This window comes from Centropristis striata, chromosome 2, assembly GCF_030273125.1.
Source record: "Centropristis striata isolate RG_2023a ecotype Rhode Island chromosome 2, C.striata_1.0, whole genome shotgun sequence".
NCBI lineage: Eukaryota > Metazoa > Chordata > Actinopteri > Perciformes > Serranidae > Centropristis > Centropristis striata.
Genome location: NC_081518.1, coordinates 17121421 through 17148617, shown reverse-complemented (window position 1 = coordinate 17148617; position 27197 = coordinate 17121421). Strand labels below are relative to the sequence as shown.

At 38.3% G+C, this 27197-nt stretch overlaps 1 protein-coding gene across 1 annotated transcript; it reads left to right on the top strand.

Moving 5' to 3' along the window:
- The first annotated feature begins 1012 nt into the window (after positions 1 to 1012).
- On the top strand, positions 1013 to 26500 carry LOC131988596 (mucin-5B-like). Its single transcript, XM_059353749.1, has 29 exons — positions 1013 to 1073; positions 2377 to 2638; positions 3709 to 3823; positions 4630 to 4720; positions 4804 to 4910; positions 5578 to 5800; positions 6634 to 6759; positions 7281 to 7398; positions 9360 to 9498; positions 10100 to 10210; positions 10772 to 10841; positions 11441 to 11578; positions 13471 to 13635; positions 13719 to 13813; positions 14735 to 14861; positions 15575 to 15827; positions 16305 to 16357; positions 16672 to 16775; positions 16920 to 17071; positions 18385 to 18523; positions 19202 to 19312; positions 19729 to 19911; positions 20698 to 20937; positions 21658 to 21814; positions 24376 to 24504; positions 25413 to 25563; positions 25667 to 25710; positions 25806 to 25942; positions 26447 to 26500. Exons 1-29 carry the CDS (start codon positions 1013 to 1015, stop codon positions 26498 to 26500), a joined length of 3855 nt encoding a protein of 1284 aa, XP_059209732.1.
- Positions 26501 to 27197: the final 697 nt, after the last annotated feature.

The window sequence follows — 27197 nt, the reverse complement described above, 5'->3', positions numbered from 1 at the left end:
CTACTGTATTTCCTCAATTTAAAGCCGGGCCCCTATTAATGACCGGCCATTTAGTAACCGGGTGTAAAAACAATTTTTAGTAAATAAAAGCCAGGTGTCTTACCGGTGTTATGTCAAAGTCTCCCGATGTCCTAGTCATTCTCTGTAAAGTCGAGCCGTTTACGCACGTTCTTCTGGGATTTTTAGTAGTTTAGACATTTTAAATCCTGCTTAAAATGAACATTCAGCGTGCTGTTCATTGTTTGTTTACATCCGAGTACTTCCAATATGGCTGACATCCGGGTAACTGGCTACAATGCGCTGTGTAAAACACTCTAAAAAGTGCCAGTCAGAGCTGCTCTGATTTTCTTTTTTTAATAAAAGCCTCCTTCAAATAATAGCCTGCCCCTATTATTAGCCAGGTCCCAGACTGATTTTTTATTAATAGAAGCCCCGGCTACTATTTGAGGAAATACGGTGTATATGGTTTTATAAATAATGATTAAACTTTAATAAACTATCTGTTTACCATCTATAAATGATGGTTATTGTAAAGTGTTCCCCTTTCATTTTGTGACAAATAAAACACAGTTACTTTTTGTATGAAGTATTCATTTTCTATTTCCTTAATCACATGATCCATTGTTTGAGAGAAATACAGATTTTAGAATGAATGACCATTTTCTACTTTATTGTTGCATTGATGATCTTGTCACAACAGATCAGACGAACCAACACCATCACCATGGAGATGGACATGGCCTTTAGGTGCTACTTTGTTTTTATCACAGATGTCATGTGAGCATCTCTTTGCGTGCTCTGTAACCTCGCCCTTCATATCAGTTGTTTGAAAGGGAGTGAGCAAGGGTGCATAGAAATAAATGGGACAAGTGAGACCAGCATTCATGAATCACCATTTCAAACTTTGGGAATGCCACTCCCTCACCTGCCACACTCAGACTTTGCCTCCTGCTATAAAAAGCTGGGCCTCCCTCCCCTCTTCCTCAGAGTTCCCGTGTAGAAGCAGATGACTATGGCTAACGAGTGGCTGTTATGGCTGACCCTGTCAGCCATCGGAGCTGCTTGGCACAGTGGTACATTGATTACATTCTATTAGGCAGCCAGCCAAATACATCAAATGGGACTATTAACAGTTTAAATGTTTGCCCTAGTGCTAAAAGCCTTATTGTTCGTACTGTGTTTTGATGTTTGAGATTTGATGATTGGTTACTTAACAAATACTTGTACTTTTTTCAACAGAGGCAACGTCTGTTGTGAACACTTTCTCCTCCATGTCCCAGATTCTTGAAAAAATAACAGGTGAGCTTGTTGGTAAGCAACTGCACTGCAAAAATGTGTGTCTAAAAACCAGATAAAAATACTAAATCTGAGGGAAATGATCTTGCTGCATGGACAGATAATTTACCTTGACAAGATTTCTTAAATTAAGATTATTAAATCTAGAAATAAGCATGTTGAACGCTTAAAATAAGAAATTAACTCTTAACCCTCTGGAGTCCATCTATTTATTGAAAATACACGTTATTTACAGTAATAACTTTATTTATATATGATATGTAGACAAGCTGAGAAAGCCAGTTGAAAGTGCAATCATAGGAGCTTTCACAGTGGCCATTTATGTTTCTAGACCATTTTTTAAAATGTGATTTTCTTTCTACAATGAAAACTATTACTATTTTTAATTTACATGCAAATAGACTGTTTTGTAGTTCTATTATTTATTATTTTTCCTGCTGTTTTTGTGTGTATAAAAGGTAAAAAAAAAAAAAAAAAAAGGTCATAGACACCTGTGTCTTTTGTTTGTATTTTAGGTTGCTGGCAGCTTTATACTTTGTTAATTAAAATAAAATGAGAATTTGATTGATAGCCAAGTTTGTGTGGAGAAAAAGGAGCCATGCATGTGATGTAAGGACAGACTGAAAGATGCTAAACAGACAAACAAACAAAATGCATAGGAAGTTGACAAATTTGAACCAAAATCTCCTGGACTTCAGAGGTTTAAAACAAGATAAATTAAAGCTTCAAGCAGCGATGAAGTGGCCCGAGCAGAGTGCACTGACAATTATTTGTTTCTTACCAAGATAAAAAAAACTTTAGATTTAGAAGTGTTAGATAATTTATCTTGTTTTAAGAGTACATTTCTTATTTTAAGTGTTCAACATGCTTATTTCTATATTTAATAGTCTTAATTTAAGAAATCTTGTCAAGTGAAATTTTCTGTCCATGCAGCAAGATCATTTCCCTCAGATTTAGTGTTTTTATCTTGTTTTAGACACACCTTTATTGCAGTGTGTTATCTGTTTCCTTATCCAGTGGGTGACAGTTCATTAATAATGTGTAAAATATGGCCATCATGTCCTGATCTGTCTCTTGTAGGAGTGAGTCCCATCCATAACGGCCAGGTTTGCAGCACGTGGGGAGACTTCCACTTCAAGACTTTTGATGGAGATGTTTTTCAGTTGCACTCCACTTGCAACTACATCCTGACCTCTTCATGCAGGAGCACATACAATGACTTCAACATCCAGATAAGAAGACAGGAGGCTGGCGGCCATCACACCATCAAGGACATCATCATGAAGCTGGAGGGTTCAGTAGTGGAGCTCTCCGAAGGCTCAGTGCTTGTTGATGGCAAATCGTAAGTACTCTGAAAACCTTGAGCCGTCTTCACTATGTTCTGCTTCAGACTGTACGCCTCATTTTAGGAGTATTTCATGCCCTAACTGTGAAAACACCAACAGGAATGGTTTGTGTCTAAAAACAAGATAAAAACACTAAATCTGAGGGAAATGATCTTGCTGCATGGACAGATAATTTCACTTGACAAGATTTCTTAAATTAAGATTATTAAATCTAGAAATAAGCATGTTGAACACTTAAAATAAGAAATTAACTCTTAAAATGATCTTACACTTCTAATTCTAAAGTTTTTTTTATCTTGGTACAAACCAAATAATCGCCAGGTCACTCTGCTCGGGCCAGTTCATCGCTGCTTGCAGCTTTAATTTATCTTGTTTTAAGAGTTAATTTCTTATTTTAAGCGTTCAACATGCTTATTTCTAGATTTAATAATATTTATTTAAGGAATATTGTCAAGTGAAATTATCTGTCCATGCAGCAAGATCATTTCCCTCAGATTTAGTGTTTTTATCTGGTTTTTAGACACACCTTTTTTGCAGTGTGTACGTGATTAGCATTATTAACTTTAGTATATTACCCTCTCTGTTTCTTTCATGCTTTATGATGGTTTTTTTTTTTTAAGATATTTCTTTGGGCATTTTGTAGCTTTATTGAGAGAGAAAGATATTGAGAGTGAAAGGGGGAGACAGAGGGGAAGACATGCGGGAAAGGGCTCCGAGTCGGATTCGAACCCGGACCGCCCGCTTACGAGGACTCGGCCTCTGTGGTACGTGCTCTACCAGGTGTGCCACCGGGAACGCCCCATGCTTTATGATGTTGAGAATTGTTCTTTTCTGGAGTCGAAGTCATTAAGCAAGTGTCTTCTGTCATCCTCTACATCTTCCCACATGGCTCTAGGAACAAAAGTTAAATGATGGACTTCATTCAAGAACCACACATACAAGCCACTCATGAAACAGACTTGTATGGATGATTTAGGAGAATGTTTTGCATTCATTTGTGAAGATAAGAATATAAAAATGTTTCTGCACGAGGCCCATTGTGACAAGTTTGTTTTTCTTTTTGCAGAGCCATTCTACCATTCAGTCGAGGAGGAGTGCTCATCGAGAAAACTCCTACTTACATCAAAGTCAAAGCAAAGCTGGGATTAGTTGCTATCTGGAATGAGGAGGACTCTTTTATGGTAGGACCGTGACCATGATTGTTGAAATATAATAATATAAATAATAGTGTCAAAGCTCTGAATTCTGCTCACAGCTTTAGTGATCAAAAAAGCTTGCAACAGTATCATACCAGTACAAATGCTGTTAAATAATTAACTTTAAGTAACAAGTAGTCTAGTTAAATTCAAATGCAGTAATTATTTTTTATTATTATCATTATTATTAGTATTATTATTTGTACTGTACTTTGGCTTATGGTTACCCATATGCTGGCTATCCGGAACCTATGAAATCCTGTTTAGAAAATGAATTGATAGTTTGTAGGCTACACAGAAAAAAAAATGTTTTGGGCCCTGTAATTATTATTTCAATCATCTATATAAATTCTACAAAGAAATACGAATTCAGTGCTTTTACTTTGATGGAAAAACCTTTTAATTATACAGTAAAAAATGGAATAAAATGACAATCTTTTAAACGTGAAATCAACAGTGGCAATATCTTTTTACCGTAAAATTAAAAAATGTACTACCGTGTTTATTATGGTAAAGTTCTGGCAACCACAGCTGCCGGTTTTTTACCGTAAAAAACAACAGGATTTCTTTTTACAGTGTATGTACAATAACTTGAAAAGAGTCAGCTGTAGTATATTTTGAAATCCATAATATCCATAAAATCCAGTAAAAACTCATCATACATATTTTGACCTGGGCTGACTTGATCACTATCAGAGGTTTTTCACTGTATAACACATACAAATATTATTCAGGCCCCTTAATCCTGATTGTGATTAGTCTAATGTCTAACAAATGTTTTGTGCTCACAGGTGGAACTAGACCTGAAGTACAAGAACCAAACCTGTGGTCTTTGTGGAGACTTTAATGGGGTCCAGGGCCACAATGAGTTCTACAGCCATGGTACACTTTGACCCACTTTAACAAGTCAGTCAGTGTAAGATTGGACACAGAACTGAACTGTTTCTTTGTTATTTTCTGAACAGGTGTGAAATTATCCCCTGTGGATTTTGCCAACTTCTGGAAAATGGATGGTCCAACGGAAAGTTGCTCTGACTACACTCTGGAGACAACAAAAGGCTGCAACGACATGGTGAGATTTCACACAGTTATATGGAAACAGACAGAAAACGTTACACACAATAATTATATTATGTCCAGTCTCTGATTTGTTAGAGGCTCTGCATTACTTTTAAATTAACACACATCTAGGTCAGTGAAGGTTGAAATGTTACTGGTTTCACACAGTAATGATCCTGGATCATACCAGTGGTGACCAAGGTTATTATAGTTAACGAAAACTAACCAAATAAAGAAAACTAGAATTGAAAAAACATTTTCGTTAACTGAAATAAAAATAAAAACAAGAGTTTAAAAAAAAAAAAAAAAAAAGATAACTAACTGAAACTGTATTTTGTGGTTACAAAACTAACTAAAATTAAAGTGAAAATGTCCTTTGTTTTTGTCTTTGTCAACTTTTTTCATACGTAAACCTTTTTGGTTGATATGAAAGCTATTTCATCTATCTGGTTTTATGACTTAATAAACTTATTGGGGCTGAGATGGATCAGACAAAGTGATAAAGGAAACATTAATTGTGACTTTTTAAAATCTGGCACCTAACAAAGGCCCCATTACAAAAAAAACTAAAACGAAACCAAAACTAATAGAATCTAAACTAAAACTTAAGAATTTGCTCTATTCCTGTCTTCCTATCTCTGATTCTATTCCCTTCTGTCTGTCTGTCTGTCTGTCTGTAGAAACCTCTGTGTGAGCAGATCCTTACAGGGCCAGCTTTCAGCAGCTGCCACAGTCTGCTGGATGTTGCCTCCTTCACCGCTGCCTGTGTTGCTGACCTCTGTAGCTGTGGTAGTGCCATAGAAGTAGACCCCTTCTGCTTATGCACCACTGTTTCAGAGTTCTCCAGACAGTGTAGCCATGCAGGTGGTCAACCTCAAAACTGGAGAACCAAAGAGCTCTGCTGTGAGTTCACTCATTAGACACCGCTAACTGAGTATCCTATTGGTTGGAAGGGTTGTCTGTCCTGTCTGGACTTTTGTCCAAACAAAATGTCTCAGGCACATGAATGCACTGAGGAATAAAGAAGCCCAAGAAGAGGTCATAATAGCAAAAACTAAATGCAACTGAGATATCTATCTTTTGTGACTGTAATAACAAGTAAAAATGCTTTTAGTCTTGTCTAAAAACTAAATAAAAGCACTAAATCTGAGGGAAATGATATTGCTGCATGGACAGATAATTTCACTTGACAAGATTTCTTAAATTAAGATTATTAAATCTAGAAATAAGCATGTTGAATGCTTAAAATAAGAAATTAACTCTTAAAACAAGATAAATTAAAGCTGCAAGAAGCGATAAACTGGCCCGAGCAGAGTGACCTGACAATTATTTGTTTCTTACCAAGATAAAAAAACCCCTCTAGATTTAGAAGTGTTAGATAATTTATCTTGTTTTAAGAGTTAATTTCTTATTTTAAGTGTTCAACATGCTTATTTCTAGATTTTCTAGACTTCTTACAAAGAAAAAAATACTTACTGCACAGGCAGATAATTTCACTTGTTTCAAGCTTTTTTTTGTGGTTAATTCTAGTTATTTATTTATCATTTTTTGTCAGTTGGTTTTTGTAGTGATCCTATTCACAGGATGAAATCAACCCCACCAAGTATAGGAGAGTGTGTGCAGTGTGCAGGCCACTGAGGGCCTGCGACTAGCTGCAATATTAAAGTTTGTGTGAATGATTGTTCAGAATGGGAATCAGAGAGGTTGTGTAAATGAAGGAACTGATGTATTCACAGGGAAGTCATGTCCCAACAAAATGGAGTACATGGAGTGTGGGAGTCCCTGTGCTGATACCTGCTCCAACCCAGAGGCCAGGCACACCTGTGACCACCACTGTATCGATGGATGCTTCTGCCCTGCAGGTACAACACACTCTCATATGCACACACTCACATACACACGTGCACACACTCACCTGTGTCAATCCTTTGAACCCTTGTAGATGCAGTTTCTTCCCAAAATATTGAGTGTTTCTCTGAAAAAAAATGCAATGAGCCGGAGTTTTATCAATCAAAGCCTTTAGTTACGTGTACACAGAGAGAGTCTCAGCAATCTTTCTCGACAAAGTAAACTTTCTTCCTTATATACAAAGTTTCAGTCTTACATGATCAAAGAACAGGAGGACGTTACAGGTGAAGTCGCGTCTTAATGTGATTAACATACAGGAACCAGACATTGCAAAGTAGTGAGAGAAAACTTCAAAGAAACAATAGATACGTGGACTGGGAAACCAGTTCAGGTACTTGCCATGCAATACATATTGTAATCCCCTGCAGTTGGCCTCTCTGCCCATTTGTCTATGATACATGATTTAATTAAATGTTGTGTAAATATTTATTGTTTAAATATCAAGAATCTAATACTATTTTTCCTCACCCTTCAGGCACGGTGCTGGATGATATCAATGGAAAGGGTTGTGTCCCTCTGAACGAGTGCTACTGCAGCTACAACAACAACAGCTATGGACCTGGACAGTCCTACTCCAGCAACTGCAAAACATGGTATGATATGATATACTAGGAACTCATTGTGTAAATTTGTGTTTTTTGTGAGAAAATCACAGGCAGTTTGATTATTACAAATTTCAATTTAAAGAGATGCATCATCTCTTTTATAAGGGCTCCTCAGCGAGGTTATTATAGTTAACAAAAACTAACGAAATAATAAAAACTAGAATTGAAAAAAATATTTCCATTAACTGAAATAAAAATAAAAAAGAGAGTTTTAAAAAAAACAACGATAACTAACTGAAACTATATTGTGTGGTTACAAGCTAACAAAAATTATAGTGAAAATATCCTTCCTTTTCGTCTTTGTCAACTTTTTTTACTTTTACTTTTTTAAAACCTTTTTTGTTGATATGAAATCTATTTCATCTATCTGGTTTTATGACTTAATAAACTTATTGGGGCTGAGATGGATCAGACAAAGGAAATAAAGGCAACATTCATTGTGACTTTTTTGAATATCGCACCCAACAAATACCCCATTACAAAAAAACTAAAAATAAACAAAAACAAATGAAACAAAAACAAAAACTAAGCATTTTCCAAAAAATAATAACTAATTCAAACTAGCAAATTCACTCTAAAAACTAATTAAAACTAACTGAATTTTAAAAAAGAAAACTAAAAACTAAAACTATTGAAAAATCCAAAACTATTATAACCTTGGTCCTCAGGCACAGTAACAGGATAAACAATGCATAAAATAAATACATAGATAATATGTAATTATAATAAATAAAACAAGACAAATCAATCAACTTAGTAACATTCCCAAGACCACACAGTTCATCTCTGTTACCCGCTGGTCAAAAGTAATGGTGTACAATAAATTAAAATAAAATAATATTACATCAAAATGCCTTTAAAGAAAAGAAACACGATGAATACAGAGAAACAAGAATAATTTATTTAGTTTATTAGTTATTTCAACAATACTGATATTGCCTCTGAAGCAATGCAAAAAGAGTGGAGACGCAGGTAAAAGGCAAATTAACAAATTATTTATCTATCAAAGAGAATAATAATAAATAATAAAAAGTAATCAAAACTTTAACTAAATATATGATGAGGTGTGATCGTCAGTGAGTGTATGCATGAGTGTAGCTGTAATGTGAAAAGAGGATGTTGTGTGTTTACAACAAAACAACAAATGCATAAGTGGAGAGAGAGCCAGGCTCCAGGTAGGCGGGTTTTATAGTCATCAGGTACCTGCTGCAATGAACAACCAAAACTTAATTTTTGTCAGTACACTGCTAAAACCAACTGACGAAAAATAAGAAATAAATAACTGGAATTAAGCAAATACATGCTCGAAACAAGTCAAATTATTTGCCAGTGCAGTAAGTAAATGTCAAAATAGTCTAAATATATTTATTTTAAGCAATTGTGGCCTGAATAGCCCAACTGTAGTAACATTAAAATAAGCCAGCAATATTTAAAACGAGCACGTTTTGGTGGATAGAAAATGCTTTTGAAATATCATTTAAACTATACATGCAACTAAAACTCTCAATTGGAGCCAATATTTTAGGTAAAAACTCACCGTATTCAACAGTTGAATAGCTTGAAAAGCCTGAAAAAGTTCACAAAGTCAATCCTAAAAACAAGTCTTTAAACAATAAGATAATTAAATAAGCACATAATAATAATACTTATAACTAAATAGGCATATAAAGCTAAAAGCTAAAGTTAAATTATACTCAAAACAAGATAATTAAGATACTATTGCTAGATATAAGAAGAAAATACTTGGTAAGCTTCATGTTTTTTGCAGTGTGTGTATCCAGTCCAGGGATACAGTGGCTGTCAGAATATGTTCTGCTTGGGTTGCTTTGGATATCAGCTGTCCACTGGAAATTTTGATGACATTTTGTGTGCTGATAGTCTGTTTGTGTGTGTGTGTGTGTGTGTGTGTGTGTGTGTGTGTGTGTGTGTGTGTGTGTGTGTGCTGACAGCGTGTGTGAGAGTGGCCAGTGGAAGTGTACGGAGGAGAACTGTCCAGGAAGCTGCTCTGTGCAGGGAGGAGCTCACATCAACACCTTTGATGGAAAAGTGTACACTTTCCATGGGGACTGCTCCTACGTCCTGGCTAAGGTAGAATACCTCGTCATCAGAGTTGTAATACAGCATCTCACACACACACCCCTGCCACGGTAACACATGCACTACACTGCTACACAACACTATACTCTATACATCAGAAGACTTTGAAAAGATTTGGAAAAGACTCCTGGAAAACTATCGTGTCACACCTGCTCACATCTAAATACAAGAGTTTAGAGTTTTTAGTCTCACACTGAGATTTTAGACAGACTGTCAATCTTTCAGGGTCACTATTTACAAGACTACAACTAGATTCTTTTTGCACTTTTTTCCCACCATGCAATTTTTTCCATCATGCTCTTAGTAAAAACATACAAAATGGAGGAGAAGCAGCTTTTGGCTCCAGCTGCTCTAGTGTGTTCAGTGGTTTGTGTTGAAAAAAAAAGAACAAAAAGAAGAGAAGACGCCACAAAATGCCAAAATGAGTGTATAGTGCTATATAAGTGCATCCCATTTACCTTGTGGACTATTATTGACAGTTCTACACAACACCCAAACACTCACTCTGCCAATATCAACAGACAAACAAATACCGTGTGACGGCTGTCTGCAGGTCGGAAGTTGTCTTACAGTTTTGTGTTGGTGTGTTTAGGACTGCAGCGGAACCCAGTTTGTGGTACAGGGTGAACTGGAGCAGTGTGGACTGACTGAGAGTGAAACCTGCCTCAAATCCATCACCTTGGGTTTGTCTGGAGGGGTTAATGTGAGTCTGACACATACACACACACCCACACACACACACACACACATTCCTGTACTTGCTGCTTAGTAAGGACCGAGTGAAACGACTCACAAACTGAGGACCAGCATTTCTAGGCCACCTAGGAACAAAAATGAAGCATTTCTGAACAACAGGTGGCACCATGAAACTATACATTCGTTCAAATTTTGAGAAAAACAAAGTAAAAGTTTTTAGCCATCAGAGTGAGGACCGGTTTGTGTTTTCATTAATCCAAAGTATATTACTGCTACTGTTGATGTTTAAGGTTTTTTATATTATATCACCTAGAATACACACACACACACACACACATTCAACATTATTTGATTAGGAAGAAAATGATAATTTGTTTTTGTGGATTACCAAATATGTTTTTCTCTACATTTCAGCATTTATTTGTTGTTGGGTTTTTTTTTTAGAATGAATGTATGTTCTGAATGTATTTCAGAATGAATTAAATAATCTTTTTGCAGTGCAAGCAGGATTTGTTGCTTGTCACCGAACATACAGCAATAATAACATCTGCTCTCCTTCCATACAAAGGTGTTCACCATCCAGCCCAATGGCAAGGTGTTTGTGAATGGCATCTACGCTCAGTTACCCTTCTCTGCTGGTGAGAGACACTCCACTTCAACTATCACAAAGAGATACACTTTGTGGCCATATCATAAGCTACAGATATGTCTATATATATATATTTATATAATGTGAAACACAATCTGTTTAGCTAAATGACTGAGGAGTGGATGAACACTTTCTGTCACAAAGTAAAGCATATTAAGATCGTAACTCATATACAACAACTTCCTTACTTACTACTAATAACCAATAATTCTGAGCTTATTGAGGGAAAACTCTTAGTTAATGTCTTACTGGTTGTATAATAAGGCCATGCAGAATAAGGCATTAATAACTGCTTAATAATGACTAATTAAGAGCCAATATGTTACTTATTTGCATGCTAATAATCAACTAATTCATGTTGAATATGTGTTCCCTAATCTAAAGTGTTACCAAAGCTATTGGAAATATATACAAAAATGTGAAATATAATTATTAAAAACCATCAACTGTGTGTAGTCCAAGAAATACCAACGGGGTAGGAAATAGGAAGGGACCCTTTGGAGTGATCCAATCACAAGATGGTCTCTACTTAATTCTGTCTTCACTCTTCCAATTATCTCCCATCCTCAAACTCTCTCCCAACCCCAGCTGGGATCTCCGCCTTCAGAGCGTCCTCTTTCTACCTGCTGGTGCAGACATCTGTTGGTGTCCTGTTGGAGATACAGCTCCAGCCAGTCATGCAGCTCTACATCACAGTGACCAGTGACTACCAGGGCAAAACTTGTGGTACGTAATCTACACTGATCTGTACATGCTCGTATTTTGATTCCTACTGGATGTTACAAACAGTCAATATGTGAATAAAAATAGAGAAATCAGGGCTTCTATTAAAAAACACAGCAAGCACACAAGAGTACCGTCAATGTTCATTAAGTCAGTATTACAACATAAACAGCAGGTATATCCATGAGGGGATCAAAGTACAAATATAGTGACAAACATGCTCATTTTAATTTGACAGATTCTTTAGTGTACCATAAAATGATGGGGGTCAAAAAGTTAAAAACATAAATACATGTTATCTTACAATCAGTACTGGTTGCTTAAATATCTCCTATAGTAGGGCTGGGTTTAAGAAATCAATTCTTCTATTCAAAATCAATACTAAATATAATTTTCCAATATCGATTCATACATTCTGAGATTGATCTTAGAGCGGTGGCACCCTCTTGTGTTTTCTCTGTGATACAGAAGATGCTGCAAAACGTGTCAGCAAGAAACCTGATCTCAGACCTCCTGAGTAATGAATAAATAATAAACAGCCTGGCAAAGCATGTACGGGCTCAAATAATGGACCACTTGCACAATTTAGTGTGACGAATATTAATTTTATGAACAGCATATCACTTTACTTCTCTTCCAGTAAAGTCACGTTATCACACAATCACATTACAGCTCTTCATCCTTTAGTTAGTTACTTTACTCTTCACAGTTAGCTTTATACGTATAGTAACGCAACATATTTTTAGCCTTTTTATATTCACCTTTGTGTCTTAAAATACCAGTCAGCTAGCCTAGTTTGCTACTTTAGCCAATAATGTATGTTTAGCTCAGTCCCTCTTTGCTTTTCACCGGTTAGTTTTTATTTGTTCTGTATGAGCTTTAACTCCTTTCCAGCTGATGCTGAGCCAGAGCGAACTTACGTTAGCTAAGTTGTGAAAATCTGGCTAATGTGGTGCGACAGCGAGTGACTAGCCAACGGCACTAGTGGTGATCTAACACACTGTTTTTTTAAAGTGGGCGTGAGGACCCAAGGGGTGTCATGGGAGGTCGCTGAAACTTTAATATCACTTTTTAATATAGGTTTTAAAAAACAAAAGGTAATGAATGAACTGAGAGTAATGAATAAATAGGCCCAACAAAAGAGAAAATATGTTTGTGTGTGTATGTATGTAATATATTGTCACAGAAATAACAAGGAATGTTTATAGCAGAAGAAAGACTGATTATTAATTATTAGTGCTGTCAATCCATTAAAATATTTATTTGCGATTAGTCCCATGATTGTCCAAAGTAAACTCACAATTAATCACAAATAAATTGTATGCAATCGAATTGATGAAGGATCAAATTGGGTGGAATCAGAAATCAAATCGTAACGGAACCATGTGAATCAGAATTTAATGGATTAAGATAATCAGTGGTGATAGCCAGCTCTATTGTTTAGCATTTCTATGCTCCATGAAACCACAAAGTTTGAAGAATAACTAAAATGGAGGTACTGAAATTGTGAAAAAGTTAGAAAATTTGAAAATGAGTTCTATATTTTGGAAACACTTCAGTGTCTTTATGTTTTTCTGTAATGAACAGACTGCATTTTAGTGAAAGTTTTAAAACCCAAGCACATAGAGCTGATTCATTTCACATTGTCATCATTACTTTTAATGCATGATGTGAATCACTTATATAGAATATTTATAGTTTGGAACATGGCGTTTTCAGTCATCAGCCTGTCTTAGAGATGGCTAGGAAGACAGAAAGATGATGAAAGTCTTCAGCAGTGTAATCATGATTTGTGGTCATTCTTCTGCACTGTGGAGAACGAGCAGCCACAGAATCAGCCAGTTTACCACTCATGTGTCGTCATCACCATGATGTTGTCTGCACTCTGCCTACAGGTCTGTGTGGGAACTTCAACAGCAACCAGGCTGATGACTTTCTTAAGCTCAGTGGTGTTCCAGATGCCACAGCTGCTGGTTTTGTCAACAGCTGGAAGACACATGCTGCTTGTCCCGATGTGAAAAGCAACTTTGAGAACCCCTGCAGTCTTAGCCTGGACAATGGTAGGCCTGAGTCATGTCGAGCCTCTGTTATCACATTCAGATCTTCAGAATGACTAATACTGGTCCCTGTTTATCAATGACAGAGAGGTATGCCCAGCACTGGTGCTCCATGCTGAGTGACCCTCAGGGAGTGTTTGCCTCCTGTCACTCAGAGATCAGCCCCATCTCATACAAAGAGGTAAGTCTCACAGCTACAACTGTTACTCGCATCCTCTCTTCTCTCTCTAAAATGGGCATCTCTGGCTTGGCAATTTCCTGGTTTGATTCCTACCTGACAGAATGCTCATTCAGTGTATCCTGGCGTTGACAGTTGTCAACTTTGCATCGCCTCATCACAGGGGTCCCCCAGGGCTCAGTGCTGGGGCCCCTGCTATTTACTATCTACACCACCTCTCTGGGTCAGATTATCCGCTCACATGGCTTTTCATATCACTGCTATGCAGATGACACTCAGCTCTATCTGTCGTTTCCTCTCTGCTCGGGTCTCTGACTGCCTCTAAGACATTGCCACATGGATGAAGGCACATCACCTCCAGCTGAACCTCTCAAAAACTGAACTGCTGGTCCTCCCTGCTAAACCTACAATACACCACAACATCAACATCAAAATTGACTCCCTGTGTCTTGCCCCCACCAGGGGTGTGATGATTGATGACCAACTCACCTTTTCCAGTCACATTGCCTCAGTTGCCCAGTTTTGCCACTTTGCACTTTCAACATCAGAAAAATCAGACCTTACCTAACTCAACATGCCAATTAACTCCTGACACAAGCTGTCGCCATCTCAAAACTTGACTACTGCAATGCCCTCCTGACAGGCCTGCCAGAATGCACAGTAAAACCGCTTCAGATGATCCATAGCACCACACAACAATTCTACTCCTTAAATGATCATCAATAGCACTTATTGCTGTACTAATGGCTCTTATTGCACTAAACCTTGATTGTTTCCCTTTTTCAAGTGGCTTTGGATAAAAGCGTCTGCTAAATGACTAAATGTAAATGTAAAATGTACTTATTTCTCTGGACTGTACCTAGATGAGTCTCTAGACCTGTGACATGACCTCACACTGCACTGTTTTATTTTCTCTCCTGACAGAACTGCATGTATGACAGCTGTAACTGTGAGAAAAGTGAAGAGTGCATGTGTGCTGCTGTCTCCTCATATGTCCATGCCTGTGCAGCTGCAGGAATCCACATCAGCGGCTGGAGGAAGGCCATCTGTGGTGAGTAGTCCAAAAAGTAGTATTGAAACAGAAGAGCCTAACCAAAGCCTTGGTACCTCATTAGTCTTGAGGGCTGATGATATACAGTAGTGGTCTTACTGCTGTCATTGCTGTTATTTTGTCTGATACAACGGCGATGCAACCAGGTGTCGTTTGGGATCACCATATGATTTTTGCCTTCATGAAGAAAGTCAGTGAAACATCTTGCTGTAGTATTTATACTTAAAAGGTTGACACTGTGTTAAGTAGCCTGTTTCAGGTCTAACATCTCTTACATGCAAGCTCATCTATCTGACATGTTTGATTACAGCTGTTTTTTCTGTTCGATATTCTCGCTGTGGTACTGAAGTCACACTACAGCTTTTACTACCAATGTCTGTTTTTATTTCCCTTAAATAACTTTATTGGATTCTTTGTATAAATTGTATGAAAATAAACTGGATGGGCATGAAACCTTGTCAACGTAGTGGGCACCACATCTACTGTTATTGCTGTCAGACATGGTTGGTGCTTGTTCCCCTAAATAAAGCAGAAGGTGCCTGAAAGCAGGAAAACACGTTCAACAACCTACAACACTATGAATGTTGGTGTACCACTGTAGCACTGTAGGCTAAACTGTGTAGTAACATGGCTGTGGTCCTTTACAAATGCGACATGATTGCAGTGCAACATTGTCACAGATTTTCACTGGCTCTGTGGTCTGACCTCCTCAGGGAAATATGCCTCCTGCCCCAGCAGCATGGTCTACTCATACAACATTACATCCAGCAGTCACACCTGCCGATGCATCAGCTCCTCAGACCTCACCTGCCACTCCTCCTTCCCGCCAATCGATGGCTGCGTGTGTGCACAGGGAACCTATCTGGATGACACTGGGAAGTGTGTCCCATCTACGGCTTGTCCCTGTTATGACAAAGGCTCAGTGGTGCCTCCTGGACAGGTCGTCAACAAGGAAGGAGTCATGTGGTATGAAAATAGTTTTTATTGTGTTATTGTCATGATTTCTATGGAAATAAGTATGAGTGCATGTAAAGCTCTGGTAAGGATCCTCCCGGGCGCCTCCCATTAGAGGTGTTCCGGGCACGTCCAACTGGTAGGAGGCCCCGGGGAAGACCCAGAACACGGTGGAGGGATTATATCTCTCTCCTGGCCTGGGAACGCCTCGGGGTCCCCCAGGAGGAGCTGGACTTTGTGGCTGGGGAGAGGGACGCCTGGAATGCCCTGCTTATCCTGCTGCCCCCGCAACCCGGCCTCGGATAAACGGACGAGAATGGATGGATGGAAATATTTAATGAAGAGTTTGACTCTGACGTGTTTTTCTAAACTGATCATAGTTACAGTTAGTGATTTGTTGTATTCTCTGTGTTCACCTGTCAGTCCATTTGAGTCTTATTAATATGTTTATTAATGTGTGTTTTTTTTCTATATATGTTTCTCCACTAGCACCTGTAAGGAGGGCAAACTCAACTGCATTGGAGAGTTTATTATGCAGCCATGTAAGTTACATAATACAGAAACATCTACCTCAGAGTTAATGCTACATTCTGTCCTGATTGTATAAAGTGGCTATTCCCTGGCTGAATACTATGGGCTATAGGAAACAATCGCCCTTAATATATTTGAGCTGTTTTGCTGTGAACGTACCTCTAATTTGAAACCAAATCTATCAGATTTAGAGCTTTGGACAGTTGTTGGCTGTTTGCACAGCTAAAATAGTCTTCTGCATTTGAACTCATTTAGAACAGTATTTTGCTTAGTAACCAAGGTTGTTTTATTAATATAAAATAATTTCCAACATGTCTTTTCTTAGCAGCCTGTGCTCTTCCCATGGTGTTCTTCAACTGCTCTAATAATGGTCCAGCTGCAAAAGGAACAGAGTGTGAGAAGAGCTGCAGCACATTAGACATGGCCTGTGTGAGTTACCTTTTTTCCCCAACATAATGGAACATTAACTTGCAAACAGAGGTTATTATTTTATATCTAAATCTAATAGTTTCTGTACTGGTGCAGAAATTGAAAATCTATGACTGTAAATTGTAAGTTTGATCTCTTCTCCAGATGACTACAGGGTGTGTCTCTGGCTGTATGTGTCCATCTGGGATGGTGTCTGATGGTAAAGGAGGCTGCATGAAGCCTGAGGCCTGCTCCTGTGTTCACAACGGCATCTCCTACCAGCCTGGAGAGACCACCAAGGTGAACTGCAACACCTGGTAGGTGACTCAGTACAGTGAAATGCTGTAAAGCTAGAAATATGCAGCAAGCACTTCATTTTTATGAATTCACCCATAGACTCTATAAAGATAGTGGTCACCGTGACATCGACCACCGGTTTATGAATTTGGTTTTGAAGCATCCAGCTCGGCATTTTGAAAGTCGCCATCTTGTTCATGGCCATTTCAGACTAATCAGGGCTGGACTGTGATAAAAAATCGGCACCGGCAGGATGGATACAGTGTATATACAGTGACATACAGCAGAGGAAGCCCACAGGCATGTGTTTTATCTGTACATGGGGGAAATAAGAAGACACAATAACAATGCAGTGGGATCTATATTACTTACTGTGCAGAGGTGGCCGACCAATGCATGGATAAGTAAATGTTTACATATAGAAAATGAGACCTTCAGGTGGGCAAATGTGCCTTGCATGGTATCCTCATTAAATAATTAAAGGCCCATTTCTAAATTGTCAGTTTTAGTTAAAATTTCACTCCAAAAAGCTTGTCAGCGAACAGCTAAAGGAGTTTTTACATAGAAATTACATTTTATCTGACCATCAGTCTGACTTTACAAAGCAACATAGCACCATTACTACAACGATGACAGTGATGAATGATATTGTTAGTATTTTGGATAAAAAGCAGAGTTGTTCAGCTCTATTCATTGATCTGTCCAAAGCTTTTGATACCATTGACCTTCTTTATTCTGAGGCAGACACTAACTAGTATTGGTTTATCTGAACAGGCAGTGGGGTGGTTTGTGAACTACCTCAACGAAAGGTCTCAATGTATACAAATTGATGGACTCACTTCAAATTGGCTAAACATTTCTAATGGTGTACCACAAGATTCTGTCTTAAGTCCGCTGTTTGTTTTCAATTTGTATAAATAGCTTAGGTCAAAATGTTGATGGTGTCAACTTTTACTTTTATGCAGATGATTCAGTGATTAATTGTGGTGGGTCCTCATTTGTCCCCCAGGTAGTTTTTGATACATAATCAGCCTACAGCGAAACTGAAAATGAGAGCATTATTTACAATTTCATTTCATTTTACATGAAAACATCATGTTGTATTGAAGAAGACTGACCATTGGAACCATAAACTCATTATGAGAATGTTTACTGAAGTAATAAAGCAAGTAACAAATAGGATCATATCCCTGTTGTCTGACATTTAAATTAACTTGTTTTTGTAACCAGTGGAATGGCCCCCTCTCTTTAACAGTTAGAATGCAGGTTTAAGTCGGTTGCCGCTTGGCTTTTATTGTTAACCTGATTGTATTTAATCTGTTTCTGCTAACAGCACTTGTAAAGACAGGAAGTGGCAGTGTACTACCGACCAGTGTGATAGAACCTGCTCTGTGTATGGTGCTGGACACTACATGACTTTTGATGAGAAGCGCTTCACCTTTGCTGGCAGCTGTGAATACATTCTGGTTCAGGTAATAACTGGTGAAGAGTAAGGGAACTGATGTGAATTCCTAAATGTTTGAATGCCTCATCTTGTTTTGTGATACTACTTAGAATTACTATACGACTATCAAAAGAGTATAACCTAAGTCATATATAAATATATCCTATAAAAGGTTTGCACACAATCAGAGGGATGCTGTACTTTTCATTGTTTTCTCATTGTCACCTTTTTGTATGTTAGCACTCCGACTTCTTAAATACAAACTCTTTAATGATGCCTTGGTCAAGTTAGATCCTAAGAAACCTGCTGGTCTAGACAACTTAGGTGTCAACTTTTACTTTTATGCAGATGATACAGTGATTTATTGTGGTGGGTCCTCATTTATCCCCCAGGTAGTTTTTGATACATAATCAGTCTCAGCTTTTGCTACTAAAGTTTTAAATACTAATAAGTCTAAGTTCATGCACTTTTCCAATGCGAGAAAGAAGCATGGGCATGCAATAAATATTCCTACTGCTCAGGGTAAGAAACTAGAAGTTGTCTCTTGTTATAAATATCTTGGCATTTGGCTTGAAACCAGGGCTGGTTGGTCTTCCCTGACCATTCATAGACTCAGTTATTGGTACTCTTTTATTGATAAGGCCATTTTAACCATTCAGTGTGTGTGTGTGTGTGTGTGTGTGTGTGTGTATCTTTCATTTTTCAGGACTACTGTGGCATCAATCAAAGTAATGGCACCTTCAGAGTGGTCACTGAGAATGTCCCATGTGGAACCACAGGAACAACCTGCTCCAAGACCATCAAGATCTTCCTGGGGGTAAACATAAGACGTTTCAAAGGACACCTGCATTGTCATTAGGCTTGGGCTGTATTGTAGTATTACAGTACAGTAGGGCATTTAAATAATCCTTAGAGTATGATCTTTTTTCTCTCCAAAATACAGACACTGTTCTTTTAGTCTATGTATTAAATGATAGAGAGATGTTGTATTTTGTAATGTGTAGTGTACATCACACGCCACCAGAGGTCAGTCTCTATAGTTGAAACACAGCTGAGCTGAGTAACATTGTTGCTTACAGGATTATAAAAAAGTTTTTTTAAAAGGCAATAGGACTTTCTTACTTGATGACTATCTACCTCTCATCCAAAATAGTTTTTTTTATTCCAGCTTGGCATATCTTAACACAAAAAATTAATACATTTTGACCTTAAATACATTTTTGTCTCTTTTAGGGTACAGAACTGATTCTAACAGATGGAAGCTCCCAGCTCCTTTCAAGTGGGAATAATGAAGAGGCAGCTCAGTTCAGTTACAGCACAATGGGCATCTACCTGGTGATTGAAGCCAAGAATGGACTTATTCTCATGTGGGACAGGAAGACCAGCTTGTTCATCAAGCTCAGCTCAAAATACAAGGTAACAATGCAATATGGAAAGGAAAGTTATGGTTTAACCCTTTGATGCGCAACATATTGACACCACTTCTAATGCACAACATGGGTCAAAAATGACCCACATTAATTTCCAAATCTTCAACTGTTTATTTATGAAATATTTTGTTAGGGTAATGTTAGAACAATTGCAAAAAAACAAGACTTACGTGTTCCAGATGTAAATATGTTAGTACTTGCAAACAAAGACATTTTTCCCACCAAATTCTATTATAAATGCATGCGGGTCATTTTTGACCCATGTGTGTAAACTTGAAGTAGAAGTACAACAGCTGTGCTTGTTCAAAAAGTAGGAAAGGAAAAGATAAAAAGGATGATTTGTGCAAAAAGAAAAAACAACCAAACAAGACATTTACTAAATACATGCAATAATAAAAATGATAAAATATATTTATTTCAAAGATGTATAATCGAAAAAAAATAGTCATACATGAAATAACACTGAAAATGGATATGGGTCATTTTTGACCCATGTTGTGCATTAGAAGAGTAGTGAAACAAAAAGGGATTTTATTAAAAAATGAAGAAAGGAAAACATAAATCTAGGATGCATGATGATCAGAAACAAAATATTTGAGGAAAACCTGCAATACGGAATGATGAAATTAATTTATTGCAAAGATATAGAACATACAATCTCAGTTGGGTCACTTTAGACCCATGTTGTGCATCAAAGGGTTAATGTAGCTACAATTACTTTCTGTTTTTATGTTGACCAAAATTGTATATAATGAGCTTTTCCTTTTTTTAGGGTCGTGTGTGTGGGCTGTGTGGCAACTATGACTTCATTGCAAATAATGACTTCACCACAAGGGGCCATGCTGTGGTTGTCAACCCACTGGTGTTTGGCAACAGCTGGAAGGATTTACCAAGCTGCCCCGACGCTCATAGCATCAGCAGCCCCTGCACAGCCAATCCATACAGACAGGCTTGGGCCCAGAAGCAGTGCAGCATTATACAGAGTGATGTCTTCTCTACCTGCCACTCCACTGTAGGTTGATAATGAAGTGGAGATCATGTTATGTTACTATTTATAAGCTTTCTTCCTGCATATTCGGGACAGAAGTACAACTTTATTACAGAAAACACAAGATAACCGTATAGGCAGAATACCATTAAGCAGCAGACATTCTGTATAAACCCACATAAGGTGTCTTCATACATCGATGCATTCACTTTTGTTTCTACATCCAGTCATCATTAGGTGAAATATGTATTCAGATCTTTAGGTAAAGCCACATTGTAGAAATACAAGAAAATGACCTGCATCTAAAATCTTACTCAAAAAAAGTAGAGGAACTATTGGCAAAAAAAGTACACATTTACCCCTTTTGTAGTGTTATATTATTATACATTATTGTTTATTATTTGATTGTTTTTTGGAATGCAATTATATTTATGCTGCGTTGTAATATTTTAGCGGGTTAAGGTGAAGTTTTGTGTAGAACCATTTTATATACTGTTACATAGAGTAGTTTAACCTCCAACATATTCTAATCTCACTCATTAAACTGTTTATATATGTCCTGAACTAAAATCTTACTTTTCAGAGTAATACGTAACTCTCTGTTTAAGGCCATGGAGTTAAAATACATGATCTGTCTCTCAGATGTAGAGAACTATAAGCAGAAGTGAAGTAGTGTCTTTTCCTTACTTACAGGATGTTGTTTTGTAAATGCTCATTATTGTGTAATTATACACTTGTCTCTAGGTGGATCCTACTCCATACTATGAAGCATGTGTGTTTGACTCTTGTGCTTGTGACACTGGTGGAGACTGCGAGTGTTTCTGCACTGCTGTGGCTGCTTATGCTGAATCCTGTAATCAAGCTGGCATCTGTGTAAACTGGAGAACCCCAAAGATATGTCGTGAGTAACAAAGCTAAAACATAAATACACATGAAAGAATACAGTTCACCTGAACTATATTTTAAGGCAAGAACGGACTTATTTTTAAGACAAGAAGAGACAAGTCTATCAGGGTTGCATAAAATAGGTGCATTGTGGGGGCCCTATATACTCGCTAGATTTCTTTTTCATATATCCACTTGATGCACGAGCATACATAACAACATCATTTTGTGACAGCTTTCACATGGAGATTCATACAGGGAATCATCCATGCCACCTTGGCAAGCAGAGGGAAGGCCTTTGACTGCGACTCCCATCCCCATCCCACAAGAACTGGCTGTCAATGTAGCGCTTAACCTCATCTTTCTCGCCATCTTCTTCCCCATAATCCTCCCACTCGCTGAACTCATCTATTTTTCTATTGTCTGGTGTAAGCGCTCTGACAAATTCCCTGGCAAGACGTCTGGCCTGGTCGTGGACAGCGTTTCTCTCCTCAGCTGGAAACATCTTGAGGGACTTGAAACGTGGACAAAGAAACTTCCCAAGCTTGTAGGTGACACCGATGGACAATTTCTCGTTTAAGAGCTGCATTGCCCGTGCTCGGATATAAACCATGTATTCTGGGTCCCAATATTGTGGCTTGCTGTGTTTCTTCAGTTTATAAAACCAAAGCACCACTAGTTGTATAGTTGGATACTTGTCAGATACTTGTCCAGCTCTTCACTCGTAGTTTTAAAAAGCAACAAGAACTCAGTGATCGTGTTCAATACGTCCAGCTGAATGCCATCTAGTCTGTCAAGCTGATCTTTCTCTTCCATGGCTTGCTGGATTTCACGGTACTGTTGGCTGGCTGACTGCATCATTGCAACTTTACTGTTCCACCATGTTTCGCATTCCTGTATCACAGCATGCGGGAGGTGTACAACGGTACTGGACTTCTTGAGGTAAGTCATAAGGCTCTTGCATTTGTCAGTTACATGAGTCACATCTTTCATGTATGCTGGTGTGTTCTCTTTGACATCAAATGTGTGTTTGAGGACTATGTTGATGACATGGGCTGCGCATGGCATCCACTTGCATGCTGCAGAGGGCAGCTTTGACGTTGGCCGCCTGGTCACTGACGAACATGACTTTTGGCAAACAATCAGCTTCAATGCCAAAGTCATGTAGCTCCTTGGTCACCTGCTCGTGAAGGTTGTAAGCTGTCTAGAGTAGAGTCAAAATTCAGCTGTCGTTATGATGCGACTCTTCAATTTCCAGTCTTCACTGATGAAGTGACTGGTAAATGCTGTGTATGCCTGTTTGTTGTAATCGTCAGTCCACATGTCAGTGGTAGTTGCACTGCAATCCAGAGCTTTTTTAATCTCTTTTGCAAGTATTTTTTTTTTTTCTGTGGCCGTCGCTTTGGCTCTGTCGTAGACGGTTGAGGGAGTGAGGGAATACACTCTTCTTCGACCCTCTCATGTGGCTCTCATGCTTGTATAGCTTATTCACAGGAATTGCACTTCATGTAGCCAATGTTGCTGTCGTCTACTGCACTAAATACCTCACAGAAATTCTCCCAAACATGAGATTTAGCAGCTTGGCCTTCTTTTCTTTTAACTTTGTATTCTCCCGACCACAATCTTTCCCTCACTTCTTCTTCCATCTTCCCCACTTCTTTTCATTCTGGTTTGTTGTGGCCGCTGCTTGGCGCTTACGTGACATCAGGTTGCAGGTGGATGAAGTAGGCTGTATTGGACATATTTAATCCTTTATGACCCGCCCCACCAGCCCCGACAATAAAGTGAACATTTCTAGTCCACTGGCATGTGGCTTTCTGGCTACTTAGACTGGCGATCATAAAAAACCATGAGGAATCTCTGAAGGTAGGTTACCCCACGGAATTCCCTGACAGCAGATGTACGGGAACTTGGAGGCTCAACTTTTTGAATACTGTGGTGCAATGGATTCCCTCAGCAGCGGTAAGGGAGTATTTGTCTAATTTGATGGCCTTGTTTACTGCCCATAGGTCTTAGCAAAGCTATTGGGATCCTGGCTTTCCCCTGGTTGCTGACCTTTTGTGCTGAATTGTGTTGGCCACGGCCATAATCACTACACTGCTATTGTCTCAGATGGTCAACCCTAAGGCAAAGAACATGTCAAACTCCATCAGGTTTGCTCCATTGTGTAACAAAAGAAGTTTGAACATCTGAAAGCCTGTTCCGGGGCATACCTGGTAGAGTGAAGAAAGGAAAGGGAGATGGAAAGACATAGTCATCTTCATTCCTAGAGGTTATGGTTAGAAGAAAACTAACAGTGCAACTCTTCCTGTAACAACATAGATTACTTTACTTTGTGTGACCACAACAACCTGCCAGAAAACCGCTTTATGAAGACAACTTTAACATGTGTCATATTTTTAAAAAATTGCAATTTTACATCATGTGACTGTGTGAAGTCCAGTCAATGGATGTACCATGTCTGCCTAGTATTAGGGTAAAAATAAAGCCATGTACATACACGTCTTTACAATCAATGTGATCTCTGAATAGCCCATTCTGTAATGTACATATACTTAGTACTATCATCTTTTACAGCTCTCTTCTGTGATTACTACAACCCCCCTGGTGAATGTGAATGGCACTACATGCCATGTGGATCTCCTTGTATGAAAACCTGCAGAAACCCCTCAGGCAGCTGTTCTACACAGATGCCTCCTCTCGAAGGTAGGATAGAATTTTCTAATAATGTGACCTCACCTCCAATTATATTGAATTCAAGGTTGAAGATAAAAGATTTAACATATCCATCGTCTGTTTTACATTGGCTGTATGTATGTATGTATGTATGTATGTATGTGTATATATATACACACAAACTCACACACAATTCTGTGTATAAAACATCGCTAAACAAAATCTCTTTTTGACCACAGTGCCCAGAAAACAAAAAAAACTTGTGGTACCCATTGTTTTATATATATATATATATATATATATATATATATATATATTGTTTTGTAATGCTGCTGCTACGCTGTAATTTCCCAGCTTGGGATAAATAAAGTATATCTATCTATCTATCTATCTATCTATCTATCTATCTATCTATCTATCTATCTATCTATCTATCTATCTATCTATCTATCTATCTATATAGCTGACTGCGTTTTGTCAATGTGATTTTGCAATTTTGTTGGCAATGTGTTAAAATAATAGTTAATGTTAGAGTCTATGATGTGAATATTTTGTATATAAGTAATTTGTATGCTTTTGTGCCTGTTATACAAACAAGTAATAATAAGTAATAATATGCTAAATTATCTATTAAAGCCCTTGTCCATCACTCGCGCATCTCACATATCAAATAGGATTCCATTCTATTAAATGTATCAATCCATACTGAGTGCATGAGACAGGCACATGCTTCAGATGTTGTTTAAAACAGGCACATACTGCGAATGTAGAAGAGGACAGATGAAGAGCAGCTTAAGCCCCAACCCCAGAACAAATTCGGATCATCACGACCCGTGTGTAGGACTGACCTCTGGTGGTCAGGCAAAAATGTTAACAAGCATTAAGGCACCCATTTATTGCATTGTGTGAACAGCTGTTTTTTTTTTTTTTTTCAAAAGGTTGCTATCCAAAATGTCCTCCTGCTCAGCCCTACTTTGATGAGGATACAATGACATGTGTTCTAAAAGAACAATGTGGCTGCTTCGATAAAGAGGGAAGACACTACAATAATGGGGAAAAAGTGCCAACAACTGAAAACTGTCTTACATGGTAGGTCTTTCATGTATTACATGTCCAAACCAAGGTTACATAACTTTGTAGAAGGTACAAATCAAAACTGACAATTTATTTCATGGTTTCTTTTTTTTTTTAGTACATGCAGTTTACTGGCCATCCAATGCCATTATGATGCCCAGGGTAAGCAAATCATTTGAGAGACAGTGAGTTGTAAAAATATATACTTATATGAGGTAAATAAGTTAATAACAATGATACATCTCCCCTTTTTACAGCCTGCACTTGCACATATAAAGGAAAGAAATACCCCCCTGGCAGTACCATTTATAACACAACAGATGGACATGATAACTGCATCACAGCAGTGTGTGGGAAGAATGGTACTGTTGACAAGAGGTCATATCCATGCCCAGTATCAACACCGACAACACTTATGCCCACTTCAACTCCTACTACAACCATACAGTCTCCAACCACCTTTGTTTTTACATCAACAACACCAGGTATTTGCAAGATTTTTAATTTGTGAAGTGAAGATATATTCAGCGATATAATATGAGATTTACCATATACCACCATCTATATTTTGTGTGTCCACAGAACCAGAAACAGTCACAGTGACATGTAATCCTTGTGAATGGTCACAATGGTATGATACCAGCTTCCCTACACTGGGAACTCCAGGAGGAGACAGTGAAACTTATGAGAATATCAGAAAAGCAGGGCACAACATTTGTGCCAAGCCTAGCCAAATCCAATGCAGAGCCGAGAAATTCCCTAATATCACCATTGATAATGTGGGACAGGTGGTGCAGTGTAATCTGGCTAAAGGGCTGACATGCAAAAATGAAGACCAGTCAGGACCACTGGCTTTGTGCTTCAACTACCAAGTCAAAGTTCTGTGTTGTGACTTTAGTGCATGCTCAACGAAGCTGCCTCCTTCTACAGCACTTCCAAGCTCAACCACTAAACCCCTTACAATACCTACAACCACAAATGTTACTGAAACACCTTGTCAGGAAACATTATGCAGCTGGTCAAAATGGATAACTTCAGACTACCCTAAATATGGACCTGGAGGTGGTGACAATGAAACCATCAAACACATCATCCAGAAAGGAATTAGCATCTGTGAGAATCCAGTGGCAGTGGAATGTCAGGCAGTGCACTATAAGGGGGTTCCCCTAGAACAATTGGGACAAAAAGTGACATGTAATAACCAAGGACTCCTGTGTCAGAACAGTTTACAGAGTCCTCCAATATGTCTAAATTATGAAATAAAGGCAAAGTGTTGCAAGACTGTGCAGTGCAGCACAACACCAAAAACGGTTATTACTTCTACAAGCGTACCAACTAAACCACCCTCTACAACAACCCCTACACCCTCTACCACAACTGAAACAACCACTACTACTCAGCCACCCACAACTACTACTACGACCACCACACCCTCAACCACAACTGAGACAACCACTACTACTCAGCCACCCACAAGTACACCTTGTCCCGAGGGACATAATATGACATGTGGATGGTCAGAATGGATCAGTCTTGGCAAACCCACATCAGGCCCTGATGGTGGAGAAGATGAATCCATCCAGAAGATAATCTCCGCTGGTCATCCTATCTGTTCAGCTCCAGAAGAAGTCCAGTGTAGAGCTGTACTT

What these genes read in the sequence shown, in the direction of transcription:
- LOC131988596 (XM_059353749.1), top strand. Translation starts at nt 1,013, where the DNA reads ATGGCTAACGAGTGGCTGTTATGGCTGACCCTGTCAGCCATCGGAGCT. An exon ending in CAATGAGTTCTACAGCCATG is followed by an intron (nt 4,721 to 4,803) that starts GTACACTTTGAC and finishes TTTTCTGAACAG; the next exon opens with GTGTGAAATTATCCCCTGTG. An exon ending in AAGGTGAACTGCAACACCTG is followed by an intron (nt 17,072 to 18,384) that starts GTAGGTGACTCA and finishes TTCTGCTAACAG; the next exon opens with CACTTGTAAAGACAGGAAGT.